The sequence below is a fragment of the Grampus griseus genome, assembly GCF_964374135.1.
Source record: "Grampus griseus genome assembly, chromosome: 2".
Classification (NCBI taxonomy): domain Eukaryota; kingdom Metazoa; phylum Chordata; class Mammalia; order Artiodactyla; family Delphinidae; genus Grampus; species Grampus griseus.
Window position 1 is genome coordinate 1,916,023 of NC_139018.1, and position 14,977 is coordinate 1,930,999.

The 14,977-nt window shown below is 54.8% G+C and overlaps 1 protein-coding gene across 1 annotated transcript in view; it reads left to right on the forward strand.

Annotated features, from left to right (window-relative positions):
* PPP1R13B (protein phosphatase 1 regulatory subunit 13B) overlaps positions 1 to 14,583 on the forward strand; it is a 74,443-nt gene extending 59,860 nt beyond the window's left edge. The window contains exons 8-17 of the mRNA XM_082647213.1: positions 1,571 to 1,711; positions 4,497 to 4,677; positions 8,195 to 8,364; positions 8,726 to 9,227; positions 10,380 to 11,104; positions 11,667 to 11,804; positions 11,875 to 12,008; positions 12,616 to 12,782; positions 13,498 to 13,697; positions 14,272 to 14,583. Coding sequence (XP_082503339.1) covers positions 1,571 to 1,711; positions 4,497 to 4,677; positions 8,195 to 8,364; positions 8,726 to 9,227; positions 10,380 to 11,104; positions 11,667 to 11,804; positions 11,875 to 12,008; positions 12,616 to 12,782; positions 13,498 to 13,697; positions 14,272 to 14,313 — 2,400 coding nt within the window. The 3' untranslated portion in view covers positions 14,314 to 14,583. The remainder of the gene's footprint in view (positions 1 to 1,570; positions 1,712 to 4,496; positions 4,678 to 8,194; positions 8,365 to 8,725; positions 9,228 to 10,379; positions 11,105 to 11,666; positions 11,805 to 11,874; positions 12,009 to 12,615; positions 12,783 to 13,497; positions 13,698 to 14,271) is intronic.
* Positions 14,584 to 14,977: the final 394 nt, after the last annotated feature.

Below are 14,977 nucleotides of genomic sequence, written 5' to 3' on the forward strand. Positions count from 1 at the left end.
GCTTATTTGTTAAATCCTTGTCTTAGTCAGCTTGGGCTGCCTTAAAGCAACAGACATTTATGTCTCACAGTTCTGGAGGCTGGAAGTCCAAGATCAGTTCATGGTGAGGGTCCACTTCCTGGCTGCCTTCTTGTTGTGTCCGCACATGCTCTGATCTCTCTTCCTCCTCCTATAAGGACACTAACCCCATCATGAAGGCCCCACCCTCACAACCTTATCTAAGCCTAATTACCTCCCAAGGGCCCCATCTCCAAATACTATCACATTGGGGATTAGGGCTTCCACATATGAATTTTGGGAGGACACAATCATAACAACCCTCAAGATTCCCATTTCTCAGAAATTGTCATTCAGCAGGTGATTTTTTAAAAATATTTATTTATTTATTTAGGCTGAGCCAGGTCTTAGTTGTGGCATGCAGGATCTTTAGTTGCGGCATGCAGACTCTTGGTTATGGCATGCGGGATCTAGTTCCCTGACCAGGGATTGAACCTGGGCCCCCTGCACTGGGAGTGCGGAGTCGTACCCACTGGACCACCAGGGAAGTCCCCAGCAGGTGATTTTTCAAGCCAGATACAAGTTTTGCAGTTATATTAGTACTTGCTAGAAAAAGTATTATATCATTTTACGAAATGCAGATTTTTAATTACAGAGAGTAAACTCACTTGTTGCCATTAAGTTCTGTAATGTAAATGCATAGAAACAAAGTGTTATAAAAATTTATTACTTTTTATATTTTTAAGCAGTTGTTAAAAGTGCAGGGTTTTTCTTTTTTTTTAACATCTTTATTGGAGTATAATTGCTTTACATTGTTGTGTTTCTGCTATATAACAAAGTGAATTAGCTATACGTATACATATATCCTCATATCCCCTCCCTCATGCAAGTGCAGGGTTTTTTAAGGATTTATTTTTGGTAAAGTGTGAAGACTGTAGTACATTTATTTATATATATTTCCAATTTTTTGACTGCAATCTAGGTTATAAAGTACATGTTACCTCCTGTCTATACACATATGCCAGTATGTATGTGCTAGTACATGTGTGCATCTGAAAGAGTTTAGCAAGACAAGACTTAACCTTCTATGTGCAGTGCACTCTGATGTTTTCTATTCTCTATTTCATTTTTTAAAAGTGCTTGTTATAACCCATTAAAATGATATAAGAACATTCTGTTTGGTGATTTGGCCATCCTTGGGTTTCCTGCTGCCACATTCAACGGACTGTGTGGGGCAGAACAGATACCCCTCCTTATGTCACTGAACCCACCCACCCCCGTTCCCTAGGACCACAGGCATGGTGTCCCACAGTCATTACTGGTACTAGTCATTCCGTACGCTTTGAAGAAGACACATTTGCAGATATTTGCTCTTTTTTTGTTCCATAAGAAATATGTTCCGGCTTCATCTGTGCTGTGCTGTAAAATAGTCAGCACACAGGGGGCGGTGCCTGTACGTAAATACACGCGAGAGCTAAATGCTGCCTTTTTCTTCTGTTTTTAATCCCCTAACAATGAGAACTGGACTATTTAGTTAATACAAATCATGAATGTTGTGTTTTCTATTTTGCAGATTCGTAATCAGCTCAACCAGGAGCAGAATTCAAAGCTCCAGCAGCAGAAGGAGCTCTTGAATAAGCGCAACATGGAGGTGGCCGTGATGGACAAGCGGATCAGTGAACTGCGTGAACGTCTTTATGGGAAAAAAATTCAGGCACGTGAAAAAGAAAATATTTCTGTGAGATAAACTACTGAAAATGGTTCATCCTCAAAGTGTACATTTTCACTGTAATGCCATTCTGCTCCCCCCATTTGCCATAGCTGATAAACATAAATTGGCCATAAACCATAAAAAGTGACAGTAGAAGAAAGTTCATGTTCCCAAAGACACAGTTGTTTCCTGGTGTATGTATGGATCAAAACCGCCCGGTGCGCAGCTCCTCACCATTCATTCTCCCCAGGCAGCTCTGTCTCCTTTCCACTGGGGGGAAGCTTTGGCGCTGGAGTTGCAGCAACCATTTTAAGCTGCGCCACGTGCATAAATTCCTTGACCTTGTGTAGCCTTGTGTCCTCGCTGTGAACTGAGAATTGCTATAAGGATTCTGAGAAATAACCCATGTGGAAAGACTTTGTAAACTCTTGAGAAAAGTGCTATATAAGGAGTTATTGCTTTTTAAAAATCTTTATTTGGTATTTTGAATTTCAAAGGTAGTAAATACTCATTGGAAGAAAGTTAAAACAGTGCAGAAATATTTAAAGGAAAATGTGGAAGTCCCTTCCATCCTTCTCATTCTCCAGGGATGATAGTTATTAACGGTTCCAGCCTTTTGCTTAATATAGAGAGAAAGGTATTCAATTTTTAATTGAAAATGGAATTGTAGGAATTATATCATTCACACTGTTCTGTACCTAGTCTTTTTTTTTTTTTTTTTTTTTGAACTGCAATATGGGTATCTTTCCAGGTCATTATTACCTCATTCCTTTTGTAACTTCTGTGTAAAATTCCATGTTCCAGGGCCTGTGGTCATGTTACCCAGCCCTGTTGTTAGGCAGGGTGCCCCTGAGTCTTGCTGTTGCTGTCAGTGCTTCATGAGCGTATGCATCGCTGGGAGTTCGTGGGAGGATAAGGGACTGCTGTGTGTGGTGTCTCTGGCTGGATGTAGCACCTGACCTTTCGTTCCACCAGTGGTGCTCAGTGTTTGAGGGGAGCAGTGCCTGAGTGGAGAGCTGATTGGCACTTTGCCCTCAGGAGTGGAAATGGAGCAGGCAGCCAGGTAGCTGGGACAGTGCTCCCAGAGTTCCTCTCCCCACACTCCAAAACCAGTGCTTTCACGTTGACGGGTGTCCTCTTGTCAGCTCCTGCTGCTCTGAAGGCAGCCCTCAGGAGGCGAGGTGCAGGCTTCAGCAGCTTCGCCTGGTGGGATGGGTTAGGGGGACACGCGAGGCAGAGGTACTGCCACTTCTGTGGGCATCGTGATCAGTGGTCTCAGGTGAAAAGTCTCTTATTTACAGATCCACACTTTTTTTTTTTTAACCAGAGTGCTTAAAGGTCAATGGTTGATCTGTATGATGCCATGATTTCAGATAATGATTTCCTTGTTCTCTCAATTAACAACACACAGAGCATGGGAGAGGACGTGTGCCCGTGCTCCATGCTTGCTTACATTAGTCTTAGTGGTGGGTCAGGGGTCTCCGGAGAACAGAATCAGTTCTGTGTGTACCTGTGTGTAAAGACTGATCAGTCGACTGACTGTAAGGAACTGCCTCATGCGGTTGTGGAGGCAGGCACACCCCAAATCTGCAGGGCTGGCTGGCAGCCTGAAACCCAGGGAGTTGTCTGAAACCCAGGGAGTTGTGGATGTTGCAGCGTGAGTCTGAAGGCAGTCTAGAGGTGGAATTTCCTCTTCCTCTGAGGACCTCAGTCTTTCTCTGTAAGCCCTTCAACTGATTGGATGCAGCCCACCCACATTATGGAGGGCAATCTGCTTTACTCAAAGTCTGTTGATTTAAATGTTAAAAATACCGTTACAGCAACATCTAGACATGTTTGACCAAATATCTGGGTATCACAGCCTAGCCAAGTTGATAGGTAAAATTAACCGTCACAGATGGCTACATAAATATTACTTCTTATTCCCTCTGATACTTCAAGGGATCTCCCTGAAGAAGTTGGTGCTTCTGCAGAGATGTGTCTCCAACCCAAAGGTTTTAGGCACCTTTGAACAATTGTCAAAATCATGAACGCTTTCTCCAAAATGACACATGCTCATGCATGCAGAATTTTGCAAACAGTTGTAGGATGGGTATGGCTCTCTCAGAGCCTGTCTGGGGAACTCTAAGGGTCAGTGTTTCTCTAGTCAGATCCCTGTTTTGCAGGCTTTTTTTGTTGGGCAGTGTCACGTGACCAGTGTCATTGGCCGTGGCCTGGTGTCCTTGCTGAGAACAGCAGAGCTGCCTTCAGGGAACTGGTCAGAGTCTCACCTGGTTCCAGACCCTATTACTTTGTCCTGCGTGGCTCATTCAGTCCTTACAACAACACTTATCCCGAATTTTCGGACATGGGCACAGAGGCTCAGAGATGTTCCATCACTTGCCCAAGGCAGCCCAGCGAGTAAGTGGCAGGATTTGAAGCCAGGCTCAGAGCCCAGGCTTGACGATGCCTCTGTGCCCACCCAGGGAAGGGAGTGCATCCCCAGGTGAGAGGGTTATGTACACAGAGGGGTCCTGAGGGGTTGCTCTGTTACACACTCGGCTCCTGGTTTTATAACTCACAAACAGGTAGGTGTTATCACAGAGCATCACTCATGTGGGACTGTGGGCTCAGGGGACTTTTTTGAAGTCTTGCCCTTTCTAGGTACTGATCTTCTAGGGTCATGGAGCTTCCTACGTATGAACTGTTGAGTGATTGGCTCAAATCTGAGCAGTCGGTCATACTAGGCTTACAGTTAAAAGAACTTAACTGAGGATAATCTTGACTCTGATTTCTTCCCATTTTATAGCTGAGCCGTGTGAATGGCACGTCGTCGCCACAGTCACCCCTGAGCACGCCTGGCAGGGTCGCTGCGGTGGGGCCTTACATCCAGGTTCCCAGCACCGACAGCTATCCTGCCCCCGGAGACCCCATAAAGCCCCAGTCTCTCACTATCACCTCAAGTGCTGCCCACGGAAGATCCAAATCCGGTGAGTGGCCTGGGTCCTCTTTCGAGGGGAGAGTGAGCAGGAAGGGGGACTGTGGGGGGGACAGTAGCCTCAGAGAAGACCCCCACGTTGCACCCAGCCTCTGTGATGTGTCCTCCAAGGCACTTTGTCCTCTAGGGCAGCATTTGGGGAGCTGTGTGCCACCACAGTAATGATGATCCTAAAACAAGAACAGGTTCTCTTTTTTGGACTCAGTGTCCTTACTGTGTGGCTTCTCAAAACACAAATTAGTTAAGACCTGAGCCTCTCCTGCCACAGGTTTTGTTTGCCTGTGAGGGTGCTCGCTGGCGGCAGGGGACGCGTCACTGTAGCCTGAGCTGCTGCTCGTCCTCACGCTGCGGCCCAGGCAGAGGGCTGCCTCCACATCAGCAGAGCCTGTAGCTGCTCTGCCTTCCCTACCCAGCATGGTCTCTGTCCACCAGAGCGTCCACAAGCCACCCCTTTGGCTCTTGGCCACCCTGAATCGTGCGGTGTGACTGGACTCGGACCCCAGCGCCGAGCCGGTGCGTAGCCGTCCCGAGGACATGGAGCCCCTGCAGCGCCCCCAGCTTCCTAGCCGAGCGCAGGCCCAGGTCTCCACGGAGACTCTGCACTGTGTGCTCCGAGGAAGACGGCTGTGCTTTAAACTGATGCATGAGATGCCAGGGCTCCTTGGCAGTGAGACTTTGTATATGACAGGGCTGCCATGCTGGCCCATCACACACGGAATCACAGAGCACAGGTGACATGCCTGACAGCAGTAGTGCTGACTGGGTCAGGGCTACATTTTGAGGACGTTTTTCCAGGTTTGGTGGTAGATTTGTGCTGGTCTTTCATTTGGTCGCTTTGAGTTCTCTTGCCTGGCACCTGGTCTGAGCAGCAACACCACTGCTGCCCCCGCTGGAGGACCGGGGGCTTGCTCCGACCCAGGTGGGAGGAGGCGTCCCCAGTCCTCGTGGGCCACGTGCCCGGCTCAGATCTCTTCGTGGCTGTGTCTCAGAAGCCACGTGGAGTGCGTGGTCGGCATGAAACTCTAATTGCAGCTTTCTTTGATAAGCTGTTATTTATAGTTTGAACCACCCGATGGTGGGAGTATATATTCAGCTATTGCCGATGGCAGATAATTAGCACAGCCGGCTCCTTCTCTGCTTAAATATCTCAAACCTGCCCCGAGCTGAGGATGGCTCGAGTTTCCCCTCTTCTCTGTGGGTGTGTGCTAGGCCGCCTCACAGAGGCTGCCGGGAGAAGACCCCTCGCAGGGCCGGGAGACCGTGTCCTCCGGAGGTTCGGCAGTAGCCTCGCTCCTTCTCTGTGCTGTGGGGTGAGTGGGCGCAGGAAACCTGTGTCACCCCCACGTTGGGGGGCAGTATCTCGGCCCAGATGTAGAGCCGGGGTGAGAAAATCTCCCAGGGGAGACTAACTGTGCTGTCGGCTGTCTTTCTGGTTCCCGTGTCACACAGATGGCCGTGGTAAACCCAGAGTGACCAGCTCGTGGGCAGTGTCAGACCTCGACGTCGGGCCTGACTGTGGCTCGTCACAGCGCCCCACAAGCCCGTTTGCGAACCGTATGTTGGCCGGCAGGTCCGGTGGGAAGCTCTGGTGACAGTGCCAAATCAGCCGTGGCTGTTCTTCCAAACTGACAGAGGCCTGCTCCTTGCATTCAGGCTTGAGACAGAAGCCATATATATGTTGATTGGTCCCCACCTTCAACCGGTGTGAGATTTGGGCTGGGTCGAAACACCAGATCATCCTCAGGAAGGGTTTGACAGGTGCTGGCCCAGCAAGGGTTTTTTGGTTTTGTTTTTACAAAATTAAGATGATTTTCTGAGTTTATTATGAGGGTTTTAGTTGTATCTTCAGTACAGGAATCTCCCATCATACTTACAGATGATTTTGTCCCTTTATAATAATAATAAATGGTCTTCCTTCTGTACCTCCTGCTTCATCCTGAAGAAAGAAAATTCCTAGTCCCTGTCCAGTCCCTTTGTGCCTGATCTCTGCGAACTCTGCCATGGCTGTGGGATCTGAGGAGCAGCTGGGGGCCGCATTTTATGTGATCCTGAGAGAGGTCAGGGACTCTAGCCCCCACGGCCAGCCCCATCCTCCCTCCTGAGTCAGCAGCAGGCTCTGTCCATCTTCCCCTCAGCCCGGAGTTTGCACCTTGGTGCATCCTTGGTGAACCTGTGCATCTCTGGCCCACACACCCCCCGGTCTGATACAACCAAGGGGGTGTGAAAGCACACACACTTCTGGCCCGGAAGAGGCTGATGGGCCACACAGAGCAAAGCGATGGTTTGGACTAAGGCCTGGGAATGCCTCACTAGGGCCCTAGCAGCGGCCTGGAGCCTGCAGTGGTTTCCAGCCATGGAGGAACTGAGCCGGAGGAGCAGTGGACACATGGGCTGGCCGTGCTGCTGCCAGAGATAGATTGGCTTAGGAGCTGTCGCTGCTCGGGCACTCAGAGGCCCTCTCATCCTCACTGCGCTGACGCTGCCTTGTATGGCTGTGTGCAGAGTGGATTTGAGAGTTTGCTCTTCCTGTTTTGTGAGTCGCAGGTTTGGGCTCAAGCACAATTGCTGTAAGGGAGGGTGATTTCCCTGCTGCTCTGCTGCTGCCCCACCTGCCCGTGCTGGCAGACGGGAGGAGAGGCGAGGGTGTGCTTCTCTTACAGGAGGGCCCAGAACAGTGCCCCTGGCTGCTTTCCCTCCCATACGGCTGATGGCTGGGAGGGTTCCCACTCCGGTCCAGCCCTGTACCTCTGCGGAGAGAAGCAGGGGCCTGAGGCGGGCTGAGATCTAACCCTGTGGGCTCACTGTGAGTGGGCCTGTGTTACCAGGGAATGCTTCTGCACCCTTTCTCAGTTTGGAAGATGCTATGTTAAAAAACATACCTTTTCAGTGGCTGGCCTGAAAATGCTGGGTTGACTGGCTTTCTAATCACTGCAACAGAATAATAGCCTGCTACTCCAATCACTGGGAACTTGTACTGTCCTCCTGTGATCATGAATTATTTTAAGAGGGTGGAAATTTCTAACAGATTAAAGTCAAATCTTTCTTTTAATACTAGAAGCAGTACAGGTCAAACCTGTTATGAAGTCAAAAGATGTCTTTTTTTATATTGCTGTCTGTATTTGTAAATAGTGTTTGAAAACCAAGTGCCGACGCTTATGTTATTCATTGGTGTCGATGTAATGGCTTTGACCTGTATTTCAGTGGGCGCTAAGAATGTTTCTGCAATCCTCTGGCCCCTCTCCCGGGCTGGAGCAGCCCTGTGCTTGGTCATGGAGTCTCTGCACACGTGACCGCACGTGGGCACTGGTGAGGCGGTGCCGGCAGAGGCCGACCTTGGTCGTCCTGCCGCGCAGCAGCCGGTGTGTGTGTGGGGGGCACCTCCTGGTCATGGAGCTCCGTCAGAGCGTGACGTTCCAGAAGGTGATTTTTGCTTCTGGCAGGGGGTTATTCTTATGTTGGTTCAACTAATTTCAAGAAAAATTTTACTTAAATTCTGTGTTCTTTTCAAGCCAATGATGGAAACTGGCCAACATTAAAACAAAATTCTAGCTCTTTGGTGAAACCGACGCAGATCGCCAGTGTGGACTGGAAGGACACGAACGTGGAGGGGCCGCTCAAGCAGGGGGCCGTCTCGAGCCAGCCTACGCCCTTGTCAGCCTTGGGAGCCCCGGAGAAGCTGGTAGGCCGTTTGTCTTTGTCACAAAACACAAACAAGCTCCTGACTGACTACATCCTTACTTAGCCTTCGTCTTTATCTAAGTGGTAGGAGGTGTCACGAGGCAAATTAATCCTGTTGGTGTCCAAATCATACCCAAGTCTGAAGGAGTTCATGGACCCTGAGCACGCGAGTGGGGTACAGGTGTGAGGCCTTTGGTCAGGGTCGTTCACCCTGCTGTTCACCCCCACAGCGTGCCCCGTGCCTGGTCACAAGCCTGTTTGAAGGATTACAAGTCCTGCTTTGTGCTCTTGTGACTGTGGATGGAAACGTGCTTGACTTTTCAAAGGATGACTTTGTCTTTCTTTTTAACACCTAAATTTAGGGCATCGAGATTGGTAAAGTGCCACCTCCCATCCCTGGTGTCGGCAAGCAGCTGCCCCCAAGCTATGGGACGTACCCAAGCCCTGCGCCCGCGGGCCCAGGCTCGACAAACTCCCTGGAGAGGAGGAAGGAGGGCAGCTTGCCCAGGCCCAGCGCAGGCCTGCCCAGTCGGCAGAAACCTGCACCGCTGCCCCCTGCGGCTGGCCCCCACCAGCCAGGGTCCTCCCAGCAGATTCAGCAGAGGATTTCTGTGCCACCAAGTCCCACGTACCCACCGGCGGGGCTGCCTGCCTTTCCAGCTGGCGACGGCAAACCTGAACTCCCACTGACTGTGGCCATTAGGCCCTTTCTGGCTGATAAAGGGTCAAGGCCACAATCCCCCAGGAAAGGACCACAGACAGTGAATTCAAGTTCCATATACTCCATGTACCTCCAGCAAGCCACGCCACCTAAGAAGTACCAGCCAGCGGCACACAGCACCTTAAATAAGTCGGTTAAAGCAGGTACGGTGGGTTTGCACTCGCCATCTCTCGGGGTGAGGAAGTCATACTTGAGAAAATGCCAATCCATATCCTTACTTTTGGGCCACGTGCTGTTTAGGATTAAACTTGATTCTTACATAAAGTGCGGCCTTGGGTATCTGTGTGAGATGGGGGTAAAAGATGACATGCATAGAGCAGTTCTGCAGGTGGACCACCGCTCTCTGACTTCCTGTCTGAGCACCCGCCTGCCCACATTTCTCAGGAAATCCAGGTCTCGGAAGGCTGGCACTTTGGAATTTCCTCTTTTCCTCCTGCTTCGTAGTAACTCGTACAGGACCTATCTGGGGAGCTGGCGTAGTGGGAGCTCTGCCTGGATCTGATCCCCCTGGCCTCCTAGCAGTAGCTGAGCCAGGCCCCTAGGGGGTGATGCGAGGGGGGACGGTTTTGCTGCTTTGGGATCCTTTCCCAGAGCCCACAGGGGAGAAAAGCCCTGGTTTGGGTGCGGGAACATCAGCCCCGGGCCTCCTGGGGAGGCAGGTGTGAGCACAGAGCCCAGTTCCCCACATACGGAGGCTGACGGTGATTCCTCCCTGTGCGGCAGGATCCTGGGCATCTGGGCTGGGCTGGGGCCTCTTCAGACGTTCTTGGGCGTGGCTGCAGAACGTTTCTAGAATCTAGTTTGAGAATCCCTAGGCAGGCCAGGCCACCCTGTGCCCAGCGATCTCCCAGGTGGACACACCAGCACTGGCCTGTGGCAGGCCCTGGCCCACGGGGGAAAGGCTTGCCGGGGCCACCGGATGAGCCTTCCTTTCTGAGGTGGCCTGCGTTTTACATCATTTGGCTTGGTCCCAGGTCACGTGGGTTCTTCTTGGCCAGGAAACAGTGAACACCTGTTTAGGGCAGGAAGGCAGGTTTGCAACCTTTTGTTCTTTTTCATTTGAGAAAGACCCAGTTCTGTAAAAACTGATAAACTAGAGACACTCCACCTTCCAGAAGGAGTTGGTGGGGTTCTGTGAGCAGCAGCTTCCTTTGGGATTTAATATGGGGACTTAGCAACCTCAGTGGCAGATTACAGTCTCTGTAGGAGCCCATCTCTGTGTCGTCAAAGGTGCCTGGTGAGCAGGCCCCAGACGCCACAGGCTGCTGAGGTGGGTGTCCTCTGTGTCTCCCCAGTGTACGGTAAACCCGTTCTGCCCTCCGGCTCCACATCCCCGTCGCCGCTACCGTTTCTTCATGGGTCGCTGGCCACAAGCGCCTCGCATCCCCTGCCGCCTTCAGAAAGTGCTGAGAAGGAGCCAGAGCAGGACAGCCCTGCCGCCCCCGGAGACGGGGCCGCCGTGGAGAGCCTGCCGCGGCCGCTCAGCCCCACCAAGCTCACGCCCATTGTGCACTCGCCGTTGCGCTACCAGAGCGATGCTGACCTGGAGGCCCTGCGCAGGAAGCTGGCCAACGCGCCCCGGCCCCTGAAGAAGCGCGGCTCCATCACGGAGCCAGAGGGCCCCGGCGGGCCCAACATCCAGAAGCTGCTGTATCAGCGCTTCAACACCCTGGCTGGGGGCATGGAGGGCACCCCCTTCTACCAGCCCAGCCCCTCGCGGGACTTCCTGGGCTCCTTAGCCGATGTGGACAATGGGAACACTGCTGCCAACGGGAACCTGGGCGAGGCCGGCCCCACCCTGCCCACGGCCCCGCTCCCGGCCGAGCCTGCCCCCACCTCGGATGCCAATGACAACCGGCTCCCTTCCCCCGAACCGGAGGGGCCCATCTGTCCCCTGAACACCCACCAAACGGCTGAGCCTGCCGAGGACGACAACAACAACGTGGCCGCGGCCCCGCCCACTGAGCCGCCGCTCCCCCCATCGCTTCCCCCCGCCGCGCCCCCGCCGGCGGCCCCTACGGTGGGTGCCACCCCGGACCAGGGCCATGGCTCCCTAGTCACCCAGCCAGTGCCTGTGGAGGGCGTGCCTGCGTCGGGGCTGCTGGGAGCAGTGGGGCTCATCCGGGGCACGAGGGGCGGTGGCCTCTTACCAGAGAGCCAGCCTGGGGGCCCGAGGCGGCCCTGAGGAAGAGCAGCCATGTGGGGATCAGAAGGGCAGGCAGCAAGGGGAAGGAGAACCTTCTAGACAGAGCCCTGGAGGGAGGGCAGTGCTGCAGGAGCAGAGGCAGGTGGGAGCCCCTCACGGCTGGCAGGGCGGAAGCAGTTGGGCTCGGCTGTGACCCGCCCCCCCACTTGCTGCCTCTCTCGGGTGCCTGTGGCGGGGCCTGTGGCGCAGCCCGGCCCCTGAGGCAGAGACGCCCTCCGGAGCCGGGCTGGGCTGGCCCGAGAGCGGGCTGGCCCGGGGTGCCCGGCACCACTCGGGGCTGCGGGTGAAGCTCTGCCTTGGGCTTTCGGCCCTCCCCTCTGCCCCCCGGGCCTGCTTCCATGGGGTCACCCTGAAATCCAAAGCTTCCTCCCGACAGAGCAAACGGACCAACCTGAAGAAGCCCAACTCGGAGAGGACGGGGCACGGGCTGAGGGTCCGCTTCAACCCGCTGGCGCTTCTCCTTGACGCCTCCCTGGAGGGGGAGTTCGACCTGGTGCAGAGGATCATCTACGAGGTGAGTGGGCGGGCGGCCGCAGCCCGGGTGGCCCCGGGCAGGGCTGGGGCTCACGCGCCCTTCGTCCTAGGTGGAGGACCCCAGCAAGCCCAACGATGAGGGCATCACCCCGCTGCACAACGCCGTCTGTGCCGGGCACCACCAGATTGTGAAGTTCCTGCTGGATTTCGGGGTCAACGTGAATGCCGCCGACAGCGACGGCTGGTGAGGGCCCCGGGGCGCTGGGGTGGTGGGGAGAAGGGAAGAGGACGAGGGTGGCAACTTGGTCCCAGGCCTGCGTATCCTCCTGGTCTTCGTTCTCACGGGGGTTTTGTTAAAGGCTCGGCCATGATCACGCTCTACACGTGGCTGACCGCTGACTGTAGGCTGAGCCTCTGCTGATCCATACGTTTTTAAGCAGCCAGAAAGCCTGTGTGGAGGGGAGCGTTGCAGGCCGGCCGCTGCGCCGCAGGCCCTGTGCCCCGTGGGTCTCATCGTGAGCTTCAGGCAGCAGTCTGCACTGCTGCGTTTGAACAGCTGTTTTTTGTATATTGTGATACAACACGGCCGTCACTGTCGCAGCCATTGTAAGGGACACATCATTGGTGTGAGGGACATTCGTGCTGTTGCACTGTGAATACCCAGCTTCCAGGCCGGTGTTCAGTCCACTCCCCGCCCGCCCTTTTCAGAAACGTGTGTGTGGCCCAAAACTGTTAGTAGAAGTGAGGCCACTACACAGCCAGCAGCACAGCAGCTCGCGGGGCACTGAGCACACAGCCCTGGGGGCCGCCTGGGACCCGGCCGGGCGTGAGCACCTCCTCTGTCCCTCCAGGACGCCGCTGCACTGCGCTGCTTCCTGCAACAGCGTCCACCTCTGCAAACAGCTGGTGGAGAGCGGCGCCGCCATCTTTGCCTCCACCATCAGCGACGTTGAGACTGCTGCGGACAAGTGCGAAGAGGCGGAGGAAGGCTACCCCCAGTGCTCCCAGTTCTTACACGGTGCGGGGCGGGCGGCCGGGGGTCCCCAGGGGAGAGGCCTGTGAGGGCTGAGGTGTCCCACAGTGGGTCTCCCATCCTGTCCTGTGGGGGAGGGAAGCTCCCTTCTCCATTAGGCAGCGCTGGGTTTTCCAAGGGCTAAACAGTCACAGGCCATCCACGCTACACCCGACGGGAGAACCTGTGGGCCCAGCCTACCTTAGACCCTGGGGACAAAGTGACAAATGAAACAGGCAATGCCCTCCAGGCCCAGCTCCCAGGACAGAGGCCTTGTGGCGGGGCGGGGGTGGGGGGCGGCCGGCCTTCCTGGGGACCCGCAGGCGAGTCCTGGGTGTGCGCTCACTGGGTCGCAGTGGCTCCGTCGCTCTGGTGGTGAGTGCTTCCCACTGTCCAAGAGCAAGTCCCGCGGCTTCTTTAGTCATCGACTTTTGGGAGTTTGTTCTGCGTGTGGGCTGTAAGTTTCACCTTAAGAAACGCCTTTTAGAACAACCCTGCTTTGCTTCTGGACACAAAGGTTCCGCCACGGTCCTCTTGCTGGGACGTGGAAGGGACTGTTGGCTTTAAGCGGAGGGTGGCAGCTGGCCTGGCTTCTGACCGCTCCACTGCGGCCCCCGCCGGGCTGCCCAAGGACAGCAGCGTGTCCCTCCTGGTCCTGCTGTGGGGCTCTCTCTGCAGCCCGCCCTCCATGGAGACCTGACCGTTTGCTCTCCCGTCCCAGGGGTGCAGGAGAAGTTGGGCGTGATGAACAAAGGCGTGGTGTACGCTCTGTGGGCTTACGAGGCCCAGAACAGGGACGAGCTGTCCTTCCACGAGGGGGATGCCCTCACCATCCTGAGGCGCAAGGACGAAAGCGAGACGGACTGGTGGTGGGCTCGCTTTGGGGACCGGGAGGGCTATGTGCCCAAAACCCTGCTGGGGGTAAGCACTCTGCGCTGCACCGGGGGCCCCGTGCCGGAGCCAGCTGTCCCCTCTACCTGCCCGTGGGCGTAACCTGGGCTCCAATCCTGCGGGCGGGAGACTGCCTTTCTCCAAGCCTCGTGGGAACCGTGGGGGGGGCATCTGCCGGAGCCCCCCGACAGGGGCTGCTCAGAGTGCTCTGCTCGTGGGGTCGGTAATGCGGTGGGGGACAGGCGACTGCAGGCTGCTCCTCTGCGTTGCACTGATGCTTCCTCAGACCCTTGGCAGGGCCGTGCCTTTGCTCTCGTGCTCCGTGCCCGGTGGGGCTGGCAGATGCTTTCGTGACACAGTCACTGGACACCGTGGGCCTGCCAGGCACCTTTAGGGGCCTTACAGACAGTGTCAGTGTCGAGTGCCCTGAGAGGAAGAGGAATGGGGTATCCTGGGAGTTGGAAGTTCTCCGTAGGAGGGTGACAAGCTGAACTTCGGCCTGAAGGAGCTGGTGTGCGGACTTCTGAGGGCAGCCTGGCCTCTGGAAGGGGTTCCTGCCCAGTGTGTCGTCCCCTTGTCCTAACTCCTGTCCCTTGCTTCCCAGTTGTACCCACGGATCAAACCCCGACAGCGAACACTGGCCTGAACTTCCCTTGGGAGCACCGCACGGGCTTTCCAACGACGAGGAGCCACTGAAGAGATGATTCTGCCATTTCCCTGGGAAGCTGAAGCTAGAAATGGCTTTACTGGTGCTCCCTTTATCAGACAGCGTCCACAATGTGAAAGCCCGGCAGGTTCTAGGTGAGGCCCTTTCTCTGGTCTGCCCGCAGCTGGGAGAGAGACATTCGCCTCCAGGAAGACCGACTTTTGCCAGTTACTGTAAATCCAAATAAATACCCAGCTTTCTAAACAACTGTCCCTGTTGCCAGTAAGAAGCCCTGTAATTAACCCCTGGTCGGTTGCCAAGGAAGACGAATGCTGTCACACACTTGGGCCCCAAGGCCGTCGTTCCTCATTCCCGGTGTCACCCCAGCCCCAACAATGAAAACTTGCAGCTGCCGTGAGGTGCGTCCCCTCGCTAGAGCCCTGCCCTCCCGTTTACTAGAAATCACAGAAACCCGGGCACCTTTTTCATCCTCACCACATGCGTTTCTTCATCACCAAACGAGGCCCTGTGTGGAGACTTCTGTCCAGCAGTGGTGCCTGGTGTGTGGGCTCCACTTCCTGTTCCAGGCCTCGGTCTAGGTCACCGACAGGCCGTGGATGCGAGGGACCTTAAAATCAAGTGACACGTGGTCAGGAGTCTCAGC